Source organism: Lactuca sativa, chromosome 4 (genome assembly GCF_002870075.4).
Source record: "Lactuca sativa cultivar Salinas chromosome 4, Lsat_Salinas_v11, whole genome shotgun sequence".
NCBI classification, from domain to species: Eukaryota; Viridiplantae; Streptophyta; class Magnoliopsida; order Asterales; family Asteraceae; genus Lactuca; species Lactuca sativa.
Window position 1 is genome coordinate 370,617,352 of NC_056626.2, and position 21,837 is coordinate 370,639,188.

At 35.5% G+C, this 21,837-nt stretch overlaps 1 protein-coding gene across 1 annotated transcript in view; it reads left to right on the forward strand.

The window, feature by feature from the left end:
* The first annotated feature begins 981 nt into the window (after positions 1–981).
* LOC111891511 (transcription factor HRS1) overlaps positions 982–21,837 on the forward strand; it is a 47,813-nt gene continuing 26,957 nt past the window's right edge. Inside the window, exons 1-4 of the mRNA XM_023887569.1 lie at positions 982–1,043; positions 3,189–3,394; positions 3,696–3,823; positions 3,957–4,206. Of these exons, the coding sequence (XP_023743337.1) occupies positions 982–1,043; positions 3,189–3,394; positions 3,696–3,823; positions 3,957–4,206 (646 nt within the window). The remainder of the gene's footprint in view (positions 1,044–3,188; positions 3,395–3,695; positions 3,824–3,956; positions 4,207–21,837) is intronic.

Below are 21,837 nucleotides of genomic sequence, written 5' to 3' on the forward strand. Positions count from 1 at the left end.
CAAGTCCAAACAGTGACTTTTTTTGATTCGTGGTCCTTTTGGAGTGGTTTGTATGTGAAAATGGTCCCTCCGAAAATTAAAATGACTATAATACCCTTGGGGTATTTATTTTTCATTTTTCTTTCATTATTCTTAAAATTTAATATTTATTTATTTATTTTAGCAATTAAAAAAATAAAAAGGGCCCACCTCTCTCTCTCTCTCTCTCTCTTTCTCTCTCTCTCTCTCTCTCTCTCTCTCTCTCTCTCTCTCTCTCTCTCTCTCTCTCTGATCTTGGGATGAACGTATGAAGATCTGGGTTCATATTCAACATACATATACATCTCTTTGTAATATCCCAATAACACACAATCAAAAGTCAATAAATCAAAGAATGCAAAATCAGAAGTAGAATCATGTAAACCTGAAGTAGAAAATAAGAAAAAAAAATTTAAGATCATACGAACCTGATTTGGTACACATACATATAATGATAAACACAATGCAGAAAATCAAAATGTAAACTAAACCTACAAATCAAATTGTAGAGTATCAAATCAATATATAGAGTAAACCCAAAAGTCAGTAACAAGCTTTCTTTGTTTAAATCCAAAACAATCTAAAAAACTTTCAGAAACTTAGAACACACCCTCAACGAGTTTTCTTCAAAAACTATAAATCAGTACTGAAAACCATGAACATGTTTCTTCAATCTCTAGTGTGTGATGGTGACTAACAATCGGAGCTCGAAGATGGAGACATGACGTATGAGCGTGGGAAATCGAAAGGTTTCTTGAGGTTTTTAAGATCGGCGGTGGAGGTGAGGGTTTTCAGATCAGTTGTAAATGTGAAGTTTTTCAGATCAACAACAAAGGTTTTGGGTTTTCCGATAGATGCCGACGGTGAAGTTTTGGGTTTTGGGTAGGTGACGACGCCGGTGAATGAGAGATGCTTCAGATCTGACAATGGAGAGGGATGTTCTTGAGCGATAGAAAAATATAGATGGAGATGGAGGTGGCAGATGGTGGTGGTGATGGATGGTTGTCAAAATCGGTGGTTATGGGGTATATGTTTTGAAGATCAAACCCAGAAGTTGTTCCTGAGAAGACGATTAATGCTCTTCAGTTATTGAGTGTTTATCAAAACATAACCCGAGAGAGAGAGAGAGAGAGAGAGAGAGAGAGAGAGAGAGAGAGAGAGAGAGAGAGAGAGAGAGAGAGAGAGAGAGGTGGGCCCTTTTTATTTTTTTAATTGCTAAAATAAATAAATAAATATTAAATTTTAAGAATAATGAAAGAAAAATGAAAAATAAATACCCCAAGGGTATTATAGTCATTTCAATTTTCGGAGGGACCATTTTCACATACAAACCACTCCAAAAGGACCACGAATCAAAAAAAGTCACTGTTTGGACTTGTTTCCTGAAAAAATGCAAACCACAAGGACTATTTTTGCAGTTTTGTCTTTTATTTATTTATGTGGATGTTTAGGATATTAAGTTATAAACATTAGTATATATGTCATTGTTTTTTGTTAGTATATCTTAAATCGGTGTGATACGGTCTCCTACGTTTATATATGTTGGAGTTACGTGTCTTTCTATAAAAACTGTTTTACAGAGAAAATCTTGGATTCTTTATATATTTATCATGATATGAGAGTTGGCATCCATAGTTTAGTTGTTTAAACATCATTGTCCGACCTCATCGAGCCTTTATCTCGGAGGAGGATTGTTAGTGTATCTGATAACGTTGCGACACGATTGTTATGTTTCTATATTATAATGGAGTCTCCTTTCACTTAAAAAAAAAAAATACTTTTTTGTATAAATAATCTTGGACTCTACATATATCTTTTATGGGAAAATGACTTGTCAGGGTAATTACTTTTTTGCCTTATTCACATTTAGGTAAAAAAAATTTATACACATTTGACCATTTAACTTGTTAAATGTGTTCATATTTTACCATTGTCGTCTGTTGACGACAATGGTAAAATATGAACACATTTAACAAGTTAAATGGTTAAATGTGTACAAAAAAAGAAACTTGCTTAAATGTAAACATTATTTTTTACAAATTTCTTAAAACTTTTTATAATTTGTTACAACATTTTTATGATATTTTTCCTAAAGGTTTTTTCTAACACAATGTTTTAAACTTTTCTTATAAGTTTTTTCTAATGTTTTTTATAATTTCATATAATTTTAATACAAGTGCTTTTAAACCAAATATTTTAAATTTTTCTTACAAGTATTTTACTTTATTTTTTTAATTTTTTTTTTCATACAATTGTTTTTATAACTTCATACAATTATTTTTAAATTAACTTTCTTTTACAAAATTTTTAAATTGTTTTACAGATTTTGTATGACCTATTAATATTTTTTTTATATCATTTTAAAATACTTTCGTTAAATACTAGTTTGAAACGTTGTATTAAAAAAAAGTTTATAAACTTCTAATTAAAATGTATTAAAAAGTTGTAATATTAAAAGACTTTCCATACTTATTGTTACATATTTAGTTTATTTAATATTATTGTTAAATACTATTTACTTAAAAAATATTGTATATGCTTCAAAACAAAAGTAGAGAAATGACTTATCAAGATAATTAACTTTTGGTTTTGTTCATATTTAGACAACTTTTTTTGTACATATTTGAATATTTAACTTATTAAATGTGTTCACATATTACCATTATCATCTGCTATAGCTGGTGACAATGATAATATTTGAACAAATATAACAAATTAAATGGGGAAACGTATACAAAAAAAGTTGTCTAAATATAAACAAAACGATAAAAATGATATATGATCCTGATAAGTCATTTTCCCATCTTATATTTATAACTTTTCTATTCTGAAATTTATAAAAAAACACAAAATTTTCACTATGAATCTTGAAAGAATACTTTTTTTAAAATAAGTTACTTTTTTATAATTATATCAATTTAATTATCTTATCTGTTTTTGACTAATAAAACGAAAATAGGTTGACGTTTTTATGTATATGACGACATGATTTTCTTTTTATTGAATTCCCCGATTTCTATATATGTCCTTAAACTTGACCCATTATATATGGAATTCATGTATCTTAGTTTTGCCAATGCTTTCTCATAAATAAATACATCAACGTATATATGTTAACCGGCATCTACAAATAAAAAAGTAAGTGTGTTTGCTACAAAAATAATGTCTAGGAGATCGTTTGCATTGTATATTGATCTGAATGGGGAACCTGTAGACATGAGTCTCTCTGAGTTTCTTGTGCATCTGTCAACAATGGATAATGACTCCAAGAAAGTGAACGAGGTCGTTGACTTTATTCTTAATTTAGAAGAAGAATTGCGCACTATAGCTTCCTCAGAATATCAGTTACCCAACTGCATGCGCTTTTTAAAAGATGGTAATCTTTTGTTTTTATGTACATTAGGAAGTTGCCATGCACTTTTTCTGAAAGGGATTTTCATTGCTTGTGAGATCTAGTGATAGATGCTAATTGACATCTACATTCGATGTAAATTTTATTGCTAAACAAACTTTATATGTTTGTAGATTTGAACTCACAAATGTATCTTGATGGTGTTGTTTGATTTATAAGTATAAAACTAGCCACTCTAAGATAACTTAATCTCTATATTCTTACTAATTGGCTTAGACTTTATTATTTATTCATTTTGTTTTTAATTATTTTTTTGTGATTATAGCTATTGCTACTCTTCAAAATGAGAAATGGAAGTGTGCAAGAAGAATTAAAAAGAAAGAAACCAAATTGCTAGAGAGTAATTTAGATATAGCAAGAGGCACCCGGGACAACAATGAAAATAAAAACATGGTAAACTTCGTTAAATCATTAATATTTAATTTCTATGTTTTTTTAATTCTTTTAAATTGTAACTCGAATTCTCGCATGCGATTAAATTATGTATATCAGTCGTTTAATGAGTTTTGGTATTTATTTATGTCAGAATGAAAAACAAATTGATGATATATCTGCTCATTCGTTTCTCGAAAACGAGGCCTCGTCAGATACTTTGGATCTAATAAGATCCGAGTCATCTCTTCAAGACGAGGTGCTTGAACCAATTGTTCAACCCGAATATATTAGACCCGACCCAAATGTTGTCCTGGAAGTGACCCGGAGGCAAAGGATGGTTTGGTCCGCGAATCTTCATAGAAAGTTTAGGTTTGCTGTGGAGGCGCTTGGTGGGCCTAAAGGTAACACCAATCTAAGCGTAATTAAAATTTTCATGTTATTTATTTATTTATTTATTTTTTCTATTTTTTACGTGCTATAATTTTCAAAAATAAATACAATGGTTTTAGACTTTTAATCTGGTCATTTCAATATTTTTTTTATTAAATATTGGTTGTGTAAAGTTTTATATATAATATGTATAATTCTATATTAATTTTATTTTTATAAATAAACTGTATAAGGAGTTATGACAAATTCAAAAATGTTTTAATGATTTTCGACACCCCTTTTTTTTGCCAACTTTGGTTGATTTTCCTATTTGATCAATTTAATATGAAATAAAACCCAAATTGTCCTTTTTAGATACACAATTCGAAGCTCTAATATATAATCAAAGTATTTGACTAAAAGTTATATGGAATATATTTTAATATAACATATTCAGGAAACCTTGGACCATAATCAAGATACTACCATCCTGATCATATAATTTTCAATTGGCAAGTGCCTAAATTTTGATTTAATTCTTATTAAAAATATATTTTATATATTTATGACAATTCATAAGGAAGATGTTATATTTTTTGGATACTTAATTCTACGTGCATATCATAAATTCATAATTATACTAGTTTATAACCTGGTAGCCATGGCTGAAAAATTAATTAAACTTTTATACAAAAAATTCAAATTATTAATCAATTATTTTAAATAAATTATCCATTAAGATATTTTTAATTATATAAATCTATAATCATTGATTAAATAAATATGTGAAATTATATCATTTTATAATTTGTATTAATGTTATTTTAATTTTTATCATATTGTTATTAATTTAATATAATTAGAGTGACAAGTTTAAAAATTGAAATTTAAAATGGAAAATCCTAATAGGATGACCCATATCAAAAAGAAAATAAAATTATTCTTTTATTAGAATAAGAAGATACGTACATTTACTCGGAGGGTCTGATTTTATTTATTAACTTACTCATAATACATAAATTGCTCAGATGAATATCAATAATATTTTTCTGAAAGATACGGAATTAATTGTCGTTCTCGTGTTATAATAATTTAGTTACCAAATTAGTTTAATTTATTTATTAATGAGAATTAATAACTAAAACCATCAAATTGAACCATATTAAAGCTAATTGCTTTAATTCGAACATTTGCAATTTTGTTTTGTTTACAAAATTTAAAATCAAATAAAGACATTGTTGCTTGTATTTCTGAATTCAAAATCGAAATGCTTTTAATATCTATTATATACCTTACAATTTAATTAGTTGGAGAAAATGTTATCTTCTAAAAATAGTAAACTATATCATCTGATCGGCTCACTTGAGAGGCTAATTAGGGAACACTAGCAATATTTTGGTAGTGTCATGGTTTGAACATTGGACTTCCTCTATAGAATTACATTCCTAAGCCACTAGACTCCTATCACGAGGACGAGAATTTATGTTTTATGATGATACTAGGTGTGAGACCCATGTATTACATGTGTTTACTTATATATATATATATATATATATATATATATATATATATATATATATATATATATATATATATATATATATATATATATATTAAATTTTAACAATTTGAGAAGTTTGAATTTATAAAAAAAATGAGAATTTTTTTTGAATTATTAAAATTAATGAGACTTTAATACATTGAATACATTACATATATAAATCATTTCTAATGAATACCTTACATAATAAATGTTGAATTTTAATTTAATAAAATAAAAAATACAATAAAATGACAAGTGGAAAATAAAAAATTAAAAAAGTCTAGAAAATGTCATGTGTTTAAGTGAATGAGAAGATGAGCAAAAAGATTTTGATTTATTAGGAATGATAAGTAGAATTATAATGAAAATTATATTTTCATTCCATTTTAATAAAGTTTGATTGTTCCTTCTCTATATTCATGTCGTTTGTTGTTTGGGAACATGGTAGAAGCCAAACCAAAGCAAATCCATGACCTTTTGAAAGTCGATAACCTCACCACTGAACAAATCAAAAGTCATCTGCAGGTATATATCTCCAAATACTTATATTTTCTATGTTGTCATGACATATCAACCTACTTATTTTTATTAATGACTTCAGAGGTATAGGAAGCACCTCAATTCTATTTGTAGGGGTCAACGTTCAGTCATGGGATTCAGTCAAAACATGCAGAATGAAAATTCAACGCTTGTTCGAACCCGATTCTCTCTTTTATGTATGCAGCCTGGCGAGTCATCCAACAATAATATGACAAGAGCATCAACCAACGATTAAAAGTTACTCACTTAATGGGCCTAAGTATTTTCTTCAAGACCAATAATTCATGCATGCATGCATGCATGCTAGTGTTAATTACTAGACATCTTTCTTTAAGCTTTACTAAAAACTGCTTTTCATAATTTAGACTATTTTGAGGTTACTTTTAAAGTTTTAGATTTTTTTGCTATGACGATTTAGACGTGGTTGGATTTTGGAGTTTAAATGTATACGTGCATTGATGGATCGTGGATATGATGTATCTAAGCATGAAACATTATAATTGGTGTAAGTTGGCGTCAGTTATTAAGTAGTAGCTAGGATGCAGGAAGCTCTTAGGTTTAATAATCTCATATACTCCCTTCTAATTCCATGTAGTTAACTTATCGATTTCTAGAGGGTGTTAAGTCAGGTGATTTTGTTGTAAGAGCCAAAATAATTATTTGATCATATGCAGAATCACTGAATCAGTATTGAGTATGGACTTTGGTGAGCCAAATTATGTTAGAGGAGATTTTAGTTCAATCCTAAGTTATTGGTTTCCACTTTTTAGATTTGATATTGAAAGTTCGAATCTTGGAGTTCACGATGTATATTGTTGTCTTTTTACTAAGTTTAAACTTAGAAACTAGTTCATTGTAACCAAGTTTGTAAAATTGTTTGTCGGTCGGTTGATTGAGGACTAGCAATTTACTTGGGACCCTAAATCCTAAAACAATTAATTTTAGAAAAACTAAATATGACAAATATCAAAGTAAAATAGGTAGAAAAATATAATACATAATACATGAATGTAGCCAAAATAATTTAATTGTCAAACTCGTAGCATTAGAGTCCCTTGAAACAAATTATTTAAAGTAGTATAAACGTTTAACCGACGAGAGTTTATTTTGTAAAGATTGTCAATTTAGCTAAACTTTTGACTTACATAACGTATAAGTTACGAAAATGTCACCATTTATCCATATATGCTCAAATCTTTCAACTCCCAATTTATCACAATCTAGCCATTGGGATATGCTATAAGAAGTTAGCAGGCTACTAGGTGGCATGTCGTGTAGGTTAATTCTGACCAACTTTGTCCATGTAGCTTTGATGTGGCGTCTATATAGAATTTATTTAAACAAAAAATTGTTATTGTTACTAGTGCTGTTATGATGTTGTTGTTGTTGCTTTTGCTGTTGTTGTTGTTGTTATTATTATTATTAGTAATATTATTATTATTATTATTAGTGTTATTATTTCTATTATTATTATTATTATTATTATTATTATTATTATTAGTAATATTATTATTATTATTATTGGTGTTATTATTACTATTATTATTATTATTAGTAATAATAATAATATTATTATTATTATTATTATTATTATTATAATATGCTTATCAATTAATATGCCCTAAAAACCTGTAAAATCCAGAAAATGAAGATAAAATTTTTATTTTTAAAACCCAACCAAAAGTCATAATTGTTTACACAGATAATAGTCACATATCAGAGTATCTCAAAATCAAAAGTCATAAAATCATAAGGTAGTGTACGATCATGCATTTGTTTTTCCCCGATCATCTAAAGTATCTGAAACATAAAATTTAAACTGTAAGCCAAAACTTAGTGAGTTCCCCCAAATACCACAAACAAAACATATATACAAAACACATATTGGGTCCACAACCTCCTGACTGGATTACCCCTGACCCACAACCTTCCGGTTGGATTTCCCTGGCCCATAACCTTTCGGTTGGATTGTCTAATACATTGTCCACAACCTCCTGGTTGGATTACCCTTGACCCATAACCTCTCGGTTGGATTGCTCGGGTTTGTTGACTAACAACACAGAGCAGTACAGTCTCAACCCCATCAAACTATTTCGATATATATATATATATATATATATATATATATATATATATATATATATATATATATATATATATATATATAAGACACATAACAAGAACTAGATAATCATGTGAGTCTTAACAAATCACCATAGCATAACAATAAACTAAACCATAATACACAATCTAATGAACCAGCATTGGTGCGTTCGACCCATAAGTATAGTGAGGAAAACTCACCTCTTAGTTTGAAAAGATAGCCGGACACAACATAACTCCGAATACCAACTCTACCAGTCACATTTAGAACAAATAGTGAACAAATCTTAGACTATATCTTAAAACACCCCTAGGTCAAACTTGGTCAAAATCCTGGTCAAAGTCAAAGGTCAAAAGTCAACCGAGTTGACTTAAGTTGAGTACGCCCAACGTACTCAGCATGTACACTTGGTGTACACATAATCCAGATACGGGGGCTTAAGGGAGTACGCGCAACGTACTCAAAAGTACACCCGACGTACTCTGCTACCAACCTTTCCTTCTAATAAGAGCTTAATCTAATTAGTCATTTCGTCCAAAACCCAGTTCTAGTCCTAAATATTGTTCTAAACCATAAAGTTTCCAACTTTATGATCTTGCATGGCTATTAAGTGCCCAAACCTTAAAAGCCTAACTTCTTAACCCAATAAGACATCATAACCTTTGAATTGAAGGACTAGAAGGGCAAATATCACATTTTTATCACTCTAGACACTCTAAAACATCCAAAAGGACAACTCATTTGATCTAGAGTAGCTCAAATTCAAATGGAACAAGATTATGGGGCTAGAAAGCACAAAACTCCACACCTAGCAAGATCTAATGAAATAACCAACAAGTTCAGAGCTTTATACCTCTAAATGAAGCTTGAGGGCAAGATGCATCTAGATCCAAAGAGGTCTTGAGCTTCTAAGGTGAATCCACTTCTTTCTTCCTCCTTTAAAAACACCAAAAACACACTCTAAGGCTCAAAATGCTCACAAAGGTGGATTAGTATTTGCAAGATACGAAATAGGGCTGGAGGCTGATGAGGGAAGGAGTCTTGGGAAGTTAATGATGCTTAAATAGGGCCCAAACCCTAAAAATTAGGGTTTGGCCTTCAACCATGTACGCCCAACGTACAAAGAGTTCACCCAATGTATTAGGTAAAGGAGCGTTTCTCACTTAAGGCTCATTGGAACCAATTTTGCAAACAAATCGATATTAAGTGTCAAAATTATAAATTAGCTGAATCAAAATGTTATAATTCTCTCCCACTTGAATTAGACTTTGTCCTCTAAGTCCGTTGCCGAGAATAAATCAGGGTAGTGCTCTCGCATCTCTGCCTCAGGTTCCTAAGTCCATTTGAAACCCTTCCGATATTACCATTAGACCTTGACTAAAGATACCACCTTGTTGCTTAAGGCCTTCGGTTTCCTATCCAAGATTCTCACTGGTCTCTCAACATAATCCAGGCAATCATCAACCTGAATATAATCCAAAGTAACAACAAATAAATCATCAGCCACACACTTCCAAAGCTGAGAAACATGAAAGGTGTTGTGAATCTAACTGACCTCGTCAGGAAAATCCAGCCGGTAAGCTACCCTACCAACCCTGAAAATCAGTCGAAACGGTCCAATATATTGGGTACCCAACTTGCCCCTCTTCCTAAAGCGCTTATTACACCCTTCCAGGATGATACCTTCAGGAAAACCATGTTGCCAACCTGAAATTCCAACTCGGATCGACGCATGTCGGTATAACACTTATGCCGACTCTGTGTTGTCTGCAGTCTTTGTCTAATCTACTAAATAAGCTCTGTAGTTTGAAGAACCACCTCCTTTTTCCCCATGACCATGTGACCGACCTCTCCCTAACAGACTGGGGTACAACATTTCCTCCCATAGAGCAGCTCAAAAGGCGGCGCATCGATACTGGAGTGATAGTTGTTGTTGTATGAAAAATCAGCTAAGGAAAGGTAGGAACCTTTCATCGCATCATGACCTTGATCTTGGCCGGGTCAACCAATATATCCTTCTGGTTGACGATGTGCCCCAAAAACCGTATCTCACGCAACCAGAACTCACATTTGGAAATTTTCACATATAAACTCTCTCTCCTCAGAGTCTCCAATACCTCTCGCAAGTGTTCCTCATGTTGCTCCTTGGTCTTGGAGTAGACAAGGATATCATCTATGAAAACTATCATTGATCGATCCAGTATCATCCTGCAAACCCGGTTCATGAGATCCATGAACGTCGTCGGTGCATTGGGGAGCCCGAATGGCATCACCATGAACTCCTAATGACCATAACGATTCCTAAAGGGCGTCTTCTACATGTCCTCGTACCTGACCCTTATTTGATGATAAACTGATCACAAATCAATCTTGGAAAACAAAGATCCACCATGAAGCTGGTCAAATAAGTCATCGATCCTTGGGAGGAGGTATCGGTTCTTTACCATTAGCTTATTTAACTCCCAGTAGTGTATTCACATCCTGTATGAACCGTCCTTTTTCACGAACATGATCGGTGCTCCCCAAGGTTAGCTACTCGGCCGAATAAATCCATTGTCTAGCAGCTCCTAAAACTGCACAGACAACTCCTACATCTCTGGTGGTGCCAAGTGATACAATGTCTTGGCTATTGGAGCTGCACCAGGAACCAGATCAATCTGAAACTCGACCTACCTCTCGGGAAGCATTCCTAGTAATTCCTTAGGAAATACATTAGGGAAATACCGAATAATGGGCACCTCACTCAATGCCGCCGTGCCCACAACTCGAGTGTCTCGGACATACGTCTGAAAAGCTCAACAACCTTGCTGAAGATATCTCATGGCCCTCGTAACCAAACAGAGAGATGACCCATGCGAAGCTCCCTTGCCAGGAATGACTAGTTCACCCCCACTTGGTTTTCGAACTCTCAGTAGTCGGCACTCACAGTCAACCATAGCCCCATCGGGACCCAACCAGTCCATCCTGATGATAAGCTTCGATCCCCGCAGAGGAATCAACACCAAATCAATAGAGTATCTTTCACTAAACAAGTCCAGGACACACTCATGATGAACCTACGAAGCACTCACAAAATGATCATCATCAATCTCCATTTCCAACGGGTAATCCAGAACCCCGGGAACATCAATGAACTCTTGCTAAGTGTAAGAGATAGCAAAGATCGGGTAGCACCCAAATCAAACAACACGTAAGCAGCCATACCATTTACTAAAAAGGTCCCTATACAAGATAAGACATAACATTAGTATCAATAAGGAAAGTAATAAAAGATATGAGTAAGTCATGTAGCAGTAACCACATCTGGTGTTGCACGGGCCTTATCGGTGATCAACTAAAATGCCTTACTCTTCACCACAGGTGTCTCCGCCTTGCCCTGATAGCCATTAATAATCCTCAAGGTGGCTGGTGCAAGCGCCACCACTGCCCTACCTATCAATTTTGGACAATCAGCATTCTTATGGCCGGTCTAATTGCAATGAAAGAAAATTAGAGCACTCCAGAGGAAGTCCCTGTTGGATAAGGTGTCTAAGTCCATAACTATTTCTAGTAAGTACTTGACCCGACCCGACATGGTCCATTTGGGTTGCATGGCACCATGCAATTGGATAGACTAAATGAGAGAAAATAACACTTGGAGATTATTAATATATTATAAGTTCTAATATATTAATATTATTATTTGATTAGTTTGATCATGAATTAATTTAGAATTAATTAAGTGATCAAAAGATAACTAATTAAATATATGGGTTGATTATGTAAATCATCCATATCTTGTATAGTGGACTAAGAGGCTCCATGGATTATCAAGTTGGGTTCCACCCATATGATGCTCCATGGGAGTTACAAACCCATGGGTCATGGAAATGAAGAGTCATGACACATTAGGGTTTACATGGTGTAACCCTAGATGTGTCAACACTATATAAGAGTCCCATTCTCCACCAAAATCGGTTACACATATGAAACAAGAGGGCTAGGCCGATTTTAAGAAGTGTGTGTTCTCTCAAAAGTCTTTCCAAGAGCATTTGGTGTTGTGTGAAGCATTTGAGGCATCACACTTGGGGTGCTAGGCTCACAAGGTTTTCAAGGAACATAAGCAACAACAAGGTTAGTTATTCTATCTTTCATTCAAGTTAAAAATTGTTCCCCATGTATGCTAGATAGGAATATAACCTTGGAATTCAACTTTTCCTGATAATTAGACAAACATAGATCCAAGGTTATTAGGGTTGCATGTACACTTAGGAAGTGTTAGAATGCTCAAAACCCATCAGTGGTATCAGAGCCTAGGCTTGTTTGTTTGTTATTTGTGCTAAATGGTTGAAAAAAGTCGATTTTGTGCAATCTTCCTGATGAACTCGCCGAGTCCATGGGGGGACTCGCCGAGTTCATGTGTATCTTCAACCTACTCGCCGAGTAGGTTCGTGCACTTGGCGAGTAGGAGCCTCAGAATGCAGTTTTTCGACTTTTGTTGCTGGAAATGTACTAGAAACATTACCCTAAACTGTTTTGGTACTTGAAAACTTGTTTTAGATGGTGTAATGTTCTTGCTAATCCATTTACAATGACAATTATCAAAATTACAAAGTTTTAAGTGTAATTTTGATTCATGAAAGTGTTCATATTCATGTTCTTGATCTTATGATGTTTAGATGATCATATGAATTGTTTGTAACCTATGTGGTAGATTAATTCTTGATCATTATGTGTTTTAATGGAGTCCATAACTTGTCCTCAAGTTATGGAAAACCAAAAGTCACTTTGTTTTAAAACCATTAAAAGAACACATGGGTTATAAAAATGAAGAGTCTTCATTTTTTAATACCCTAATTAACTCATAAGTTACAAGAAATGAAAAGTTTTGAAAGTTTACAAAAATTGCCCTCAAGTTTTGGAACAAGTAAAGTCTTGATTAAAACTTTAGTTCCAACCCTTAGAATTTTAAAAGTTAAAATTCAACCCTTATACTTATAATATTATAAGTTAATAATAATATATATGTATAAGATCAAAGTCGTCTTACCGTTAGTACGCCTCATTCACGAAGCCGGTGTATAAGGTGGGTATAAGGTTGTTGCCTATAAAATGGCAACTTAATGGGTGTCCACTCTCACCCACCGCTTGCTTGATTGGTGGAGGGTCGTTAGCCGAACGGGTAGGACAAGGACTTATAAATTCTCATTAAAAGTATGATGAATATTATAAAGTAACTAAATACTTTTATTAAATTCCCAATCTTAGTTACTTTAAGAAAAATGTGAATAAGGTGCTAATCCATGAAATTGCACTTTACACTTTGTTTAAGTCGTTGGTGGAGCGTGTGTGGTTAACCGGCACACTAACTTGGACTTAACAAGGTAGGTAAAGAGTGACTTAAGGTTTATCATAGTATCAGTGAAGCGTGCGTGGTTTACCGGTACATCGATTGAGTAATAAACTTTAAGGGTACCACGTGATTTGCATGGTTACTTCACACCTCGTTTTGTGATCCTCGATATCCCAGTCACAAAACTTGGAGGGCACACTCGAGATTGAAACATGCCTTTGAAAAGTTCATTGAATCTCAAAAGAATCAAGGAATTTCTAAGAACCAATCAAAAACCTAATATTTAATATTTCGGTTTTCGTGGTGGAAATTGGTGAATCGTCATTCACCTACCTTTCAAATATGTTATAGCTTGGATTACGACATACCTCTTCTAAGTTATAATATATTGTGATTGGATCCTAGCCTTAATATTACATTTGGGTGTTTTATTAAGGACTCTCTTAAATATCTAAACTAATCTTGTCCTCTTCCTTCAGATGTCTTCAAATAATGCTACTTCTGGCTCTAATCCTAATGGCTCCTTTACCCTTATGAACTTGTGTGGGAAAGTCACTTTTGATGGATCCAACTTCAATGAATGGATCAGAAGCATCAGGATGGTTACCCGCTACGAGGACAAATAATATGTCCTCGATAAGGAGCTTAAGGAGATTGATGAGACCACTGCAACTCCTCAGGAGATCGCTGACTTCCAGGCACATGAAAAGGATGCTACCAAAGTGGCATGCATCATGATGGCCATGATGACAGTGGAACTCGAAAAGTCCTATGAGGATTTCTACCCTTTTGAAGTGCACCAAGATCTGATGGAAAGATACCATTAAAGTGCACGACAAGAGAGGTATGAAATCATCTGCTCCATGATAACAACCATGATGAAGGACGGGGAATCCGTCAGGAGCCACATGCAGAAAAGGCAAAGGTATGTGGATCGGTTGCTGAAGCTTAATGTGAACTTCCCTAAGGAGCTTGCAATGGATATTATTTTGCACTCCTTACCGTCGTGCTATGATCAATTCCGCATGACATATCACATGAATAAGGAAGAGGTCACACTCAGCAAACTTCAGGGTCTTCTCAAGACCGCAGACACAAGTCTTAAGGGGAAGTCGGTTGTTAACACTCCTACTACAAACTCCGCTCCGGTTTTGGCAATCGGGAAAAGTCGAGGGACGAAGAGAAAGAGCTCTTCGAAGGGTACCAAGGCTAGGACCCTTGATGGCTCTTCTTCAAGTGGAACCAAGAAAGGTTTCGTCACTCCTTCTTCTGACCCAAAAGAGGCTGAATGCTTCTATTGCCATGAAAAATCACATTGGAAGCGAAACTGCCCAAAATACCAGCAGGATGTGAAGGATGGGAAAGTTAAACCCAACCATGCAGGTATTTACACTATCTTATCTAATAACTCACCCCATTCTAGCTCTTGGGTCCTTGATACCGGTTGTGGTATTCATATCTGTTCTGATTTGCAGGGACTAAGAAGAAGTGAGAATGTGGAGCAAGGAAGAATAAACTTAATCATGGGGAATAGGAAAGCTTTACCTATCACCAAGATTGGAGTTTACTCTTTATCGCTAAGTAGTGGGTTTAGTTTAGATTTGAATAAGTGTTGTTATTCGCCAGAAATGGCAAGAAATATTATTTCCCTTCATGCATTGTATAAACAAGGTTTCACCTTTTCATTTGATAATGAAGTTGGTTCTATTAATGCTTTCTTTAATAATGTTCTTTATTTTAAAGCATTACCTTGTGATGGCGTGTATGAAACAATATCTGTGGTTGATAACTTAGGAAATAATGTATTGTGTATTGATTCTATTAATAATAACTTGGATAAAGCATCATTATGGCAGTTTCGTCTTGGACATATAAGCAAGAAACGCATAGGCCAACTTCAAAATGATGGAGTCTTGGAGTCATTTGACCTAAAGTCAGATGATAGTTGCGAATCATGCTTACTTGGAAAAATAACAAAGTCATCCTTCACAGGTTCATGTGAGAGGGGTGAAGGTTTGTTGGATCTTGTACACACGGATGTGTGTGGGCCCTTCAAACATGCCACAAGGGATGCTAATCGTTATTATTTGACTTTTACTGATGATTATAGTAGATATGGATATGTCTACTTAATCAAGCATAAGTCAGAGACTTTCGAAAGGTTTAAGGAATTTAAACAGGAAGTCGAGAATCAATTGGGTAGGAACATTAAGATGCTTCGATCCGATCGAGGTGGTGAGTATCTTAGTTCAGAGTTCCTCGACTATCTTAGGGAATGTGGGATTGTCTCTGAATTGACACCTCCCAGGACACCGCAGTTGAATGGTGTGGCTGAGAGGCATAATCGAACCTTGTTGGATATGGTTCGTTCCATGATGAGTCGAGCTTCGCTACCAATCTCATTCTGGGGGTATGCCTTAGAGACTGTCGCCCATATCCTTAATCTAGTCCCTACAAAGAAAGTTGCAAAAACTCCTCATGAGATGTGGACTGGTAAAGTACCCAAACTAGACCACATTAAGATTTGGGGTTGCGAGGCTTTCGTGAGACGCGAGACTCATGATAAGCTCGAACCTCGAAGCGAGAGGTGTATTTTCATCAGCTACCCACAACAATCCTTGGGTTACCTCTTCTACAGACCTAGTGAAAATGTGGTCTTTGTAGCTAGGAGGGCTTTCTTTAGAGAGAGAGAGAGAGTTCATAAGCCAAGGAGACAGTGGGAGGCAAGTTGATCTTGAAGAAATTCAAGAGTCAAGCGGTGAAGGAACTTCAAACCCTAGCACTCAACTTGAGGAGGAAACTCCTGTTGAGCCCATTGACAAGTCCGTACCTTTGAGGCGTTCCACAAGGGTTAGGAATGCACCTGAGCATTACTATGGATTCCATATTACTGCAGAAGGTGATACACTTATCAGTGATGAGACACTGATAGGTCTGGATGAACCTAACAGTTATGCGGAAGCCATGGCAGGCCCTGAGTCAGCCAAGTGGAAAGAGGCAATGGACAGTGAGATACAATCCATGTATGACAATCAAGTTTGGAACTTGGTTGAGAATGTACCAGGTCGTAAGATAGTAGGGTGCAAATGGATCTTCAAGAAGAAGACCGACATGGATGGTAATGTAGACACTTATAAGGCTTGACTGGTTGCAAAGGGCTTCTCACAAACTCCAGGAGTTCATTATGATGAGACCTTTTCTCCAGTGGCCAAGATTAAGTCTATTAGGGTTCTGTTAGCCATAGCTGCATTTCATGACTATGAAATATGGAAAATGGATGTCAAAACCGCTTTCATTAATGGAAAATTGGTTGAAGATGTTTACATGAGTCAGCCAGAAGGTTTTGTCAGCAACGAGTATCCTAATAGAGTGTGTAAGCTTGAGAAATCCATTTATGGATTAAAGCAAGCACCTCGCAGATGGAATCTTTGCTTTGATGAGAAAGTCAAGGAATTTGGCTTTTCTAGGAGTGAAGATGAATCTTGTGTGTATGTCAAGGCTAGTGGGAGTGTGACAACCCGAAATTTCTAAATTTCATTTTTCATTGTTATCAAAGATTAGCTTCGTTTTGCTATTCTATAATGAGGTTTTCTGAGTCTAAATGAGTGCTTAAAGCCTAGTATAATTGAGATACGTTTCGGAGGATGGGATAGATAGAGTGTAGCATTGGAAAAACAGGCCAAACACACTAAGTTAGGTGTGTGCGGCCGCACACTAGAGTGTGCGGCCAGCCAGCCGTACACACCCAACCACACACACCTCCAGCCGCACTCACCTCCTATATATATGAAATCCTTGGTCTCTTGATCATTTCTTACATTTCTTCAAAGCAAGGACTCAAAATCCTCTCAAGTATCATCCAAAAGGTAACAACTTTCACCAAGAACACCAAGAACACCATGTTTCTGGCAGCACACACCATCTGGCAGCACACCTGGCCGCACACATGTGCTGGCAGCACACATGGCCGCACACACATGTAGTGTGTATTTTGGCCATACACTTTCTTGTATAGCCTTATAACCCTTCATACAATCATATATGATTGAAACACTTCATTTTAAGTGTTTACTAGTCCCTAAGGTGGTCCTAAATTCATTAATTAGTTGTTTATAACACTAATTATATTCATATATGTGCCGATATATGCTAAATAGGATTCGCGTGTGTACTCAAGTCACCACTTGACACCTAGCAACGAATCCAACATTGTCATCAGAACCACTCATTACCGGTGAGTTCATACCCCTATTAATCAAATATTTAAATGTTTTAAATGCTTTTATGGGGGGGGGGGGGGGAATACAAGTTGAATACTTATAGTTATTACATCAATCACATGTGATTAATAACTACAAACCAATGATTTTATTTTCGTTCAAACTGTTTATCAAACTATTTTACTTCAAACTGCTTTACAAATCCTTTTACTCATCAAATACTTTTATTTAAACTTTGTTACACTTATTATAAATTGCATGCCTATTTATGTATATTTATATAAGCAATGTTTAAGAGGCTTAGGAAGGTCATCCGCCCTATTTCCTTTTCCTCGATTTGGATGTGGTCTGGTGGGATATTGGGTAGCCGTCCGAAGGTCGTTTCAATATTAATTATATATATCATGCATACATATATAGACATAAAAGTACTTCCATATTCATGCATACTAGTTACATCATTCGTAAGCTACCATCGGGGTAGCACAGGGTTATACTATTACTATTGCTAGATCAATGTGTCAGTTCATTCATGAGTCAATACATATTTCTAAGAGAACATATATAACTATGCTAGAAAGAGAACATATAACTATACTAGAAAGAGAACATATACAACTATACTAAAAAGAGAACATACACAACGATACTAGAACGAGTAACAATACATTACATATACATATATACATTTACATAAATGTGATCCACTGTATCGGAGCATGCCTTCAATGTCATGGCCCGAGTTGTAGCCAAAATCTCTTGGAGGGAGAGCGTGAGTTTGCGTATAGATCTATACTGGATTGACTATCCTACACCTTGCTGCTAGCTACAGCCGGACCTACAAGTCTGTGGGTGCCAAACGTCATACCTTTTTACGACCTACATTTGTCGTTGTTACCCAGTCGATAGTATGGTACAATTAATCACATGATGCTTTGATATAAATCCGGTTTAAGGTAGTTAGTACGACAGTAGTTCCTATAATACAACACTACAGTACTACATTAATTTACCCTTTACAATTATTTAGTGATCTTTTCACTTAAACAGTATTGTACAAACTATATTTTTATAATGATAGTTATACTTGGGAAAATTACACATGCTTACAAGAAACAAACACACAAAACAGTTATGCCTTGATAGAAGGCTACTTTTGGTAGAAAATATAGGATTTTCTAGGAGATTACAAACTTTTACAAACCTTACAAACATCCATATACTTTTACTACAAATGATTACAAACTCTTACTTCAACATCACGTTTAAACATTTTGACACAAACACCGACACTAAATACTTATGAACTCACCAGCTTTAATGCTGATAAACTTTTTCAAAATAACTTGTATTCTCAGGTCATCAGTAGACAGGTACCGAGACCAGCTTTTGAGAAGATGGAGCGCATTCAGGACTCATCTCTTTATTTTGATTTACATTTTTGGTGTCTATAACTGTACAGAACACACTTGTATTAAAATTATATATTTAATGAAATGGATGATGTTGTTTGCTTGTTTACTATTACTGTGTTGTGGTACTTACATGACGTCCTCCACCCCAGAATGTTTCCGCCGTTCTCGGTTTTGGGGTGTGACAGATTGGTATCAGAGCATTGTTTATAGTGAATTGAGTATATCAATCCATAAAAGATATACTAACTATAAACCCATTTGGGATTAAAACACTCTGACCAAGAGTCTATACTTTAAATACTAAAATATTTAACTAAGTATACAAGTCTGCATTTATACTAAAATCAGTGTCACAATGACAAAAACAAAAGTATTGCGATTGTTAGATATCACAAGTGAGCTCGAGGATGTATGGTCAGTCTTGGGAATGGCATAGTCTGATCAACTATGCTGGTCCGAGGAGTGATTAGAATATGACCTAGAATGGTTGTGATATAGTAACAAGTCTAAAAACTTACCAACACTACTACAATAGGAACACTAGAACAGAGCATAGGTTTAAAATACTTTAGGAGTATTGTGATTACAATAATCACTTATCTGAGGATTAAAGATCTTTATTTGTATGTCAATTGTTGCTTAGTGGATACATTATGGGTATATTTGCCTAGGATGTCATTGCCTAAGAATCTGTATTTGCTTTATTTCCTGTTCTTGTTTGATTGTAGGCTTAAAGTTAGGATTCACTTATTCGAAGGGCTATCTTGTCATGAGTATATATAGCTGGTATGCACTAAACAAGTATTGGAGTAACCGATAAAGATCATCTAATAATTATCGAGTTAGTTTGTCTATTACTTACTTCCTTATCCCTATTCTCGCATAGATTAAATGGTTGGATTCCATATCCCCGGAGACCCGTACTTCCCTAACCACGGCAATGTAGGATGGCTAGAAGAGGAACTAGAAGATGATCACCCGATTCCTTTGGATGATCATGAAGCTGAAGGCTTTTCTGATGGTTCTGACTCGGAACCCGAAGTCAACAATCTACCTCCCGTAGGTCAAGCCCCAAACAACAATCTCCGACCAGCTTTTCCAGGTCCCACACCCTTGTGGGTAAACAACTTGAATCGTTGGAGCGACAAACAGGGTCAACCCTTACCTTACTTTGGGGACCGAAGCTTTTACAACGTTAGCGAAGGTGGTTCTGCGGATAGAGCTCTGCCCGTCATGGTCCGTAGAATTTCACGTAACGTCGAGCAAGGTCGAGAAGCCCTCGACCAGGTCATGGAAATTGATGCCAACTCAGGCATTAACACCGTCCGCATTCGACATCTGGAAGAAGCACTCGAAGGGACGAGGAGATCCAATGATGCACTGCGATAACAATTAACCACCGAAGTCGCAGAACTTCGAGTTCGCCAGAGAGCTTACGAACGACACCTCCAAGAAGTGGTTCGTCAACTGGCAGATATGAGGATTCGCCCTAGGAATTCTCGTCGTCGTTAGAAGATGTCTAGTACATCTTTATCTTTTGATTAAGGAATAGCCTTTAGTATCTGGGCTTTAAGTAGCACTTGTCGGTAAAATATTTCTAACTTTCAGTACTCTAATTAGGAATCTAGAAACTGTCAACTTTTCCGTATGGTATGATGTAAGACCTACCGCTAGGTCGATTTTCCCCGAACTTATTACATCAATAATACCAGTAATATTGACAGCCATCTATTCTGTGGGAAAATCCTTGCACTTGTGTTTTCCTACTATTATTCCCTATTGTAAACTCAACTTGTACGCTCATTCAACTGTTGGACGATGGCTGTTTAGTCCATGTGTCACTCTCACCCTACTTACAATTGATTCTTACCACTGTATTTGTCCTTATAAACTTATAGCTGAAAGATGCCTCCTCGCAAGTCAACAAGACGTAATCCTCCACCCCCACCACCACCTCCTCCTCCTCCGGTCATCGATACAGCAGCCCTGAATGCTGCCGTAGCTACAGTAGTGGCAACTGCCATGGCTCAATATCACTCAACTGACAACAGCTGAGGTGGAACCCCTGTTGAATCTACTCACGCTGAGATCCCTGTGCGCACGAGAGAGTGCTCCTACAAGGATTTCACCAATTGCAAGTCGAAGTCCTTTCATGGGACCGGCAGAGTCATTGCCCTCTCGCAATGGTTCGAGAAGACGGAATCGGTCTTCGAAATTTGTTCACGCCCTGCGGCGAGCAAGGTTAAATATGCTGCATGCACCTTTGAAGGAAAAGCTCTGACGTGGTGGAACGGCCACGTTAAGGCTCTAACTCTTGTCGGAGCCAACGACATGGGCTGGGAAACAATGAAAGACCTCATGATTGAGGAGTACTGTCCGAGGGATGAAATCCAGAAATTGGAGTAGGAGCTGTGGGGCCTAACCATGAAGGGCTCCAACATAGTCGCTTATACCGCCAGATTCAGCGAACTAGTGGCTCTCTGCCCCAATATGGTTCCCACTGAAGGGA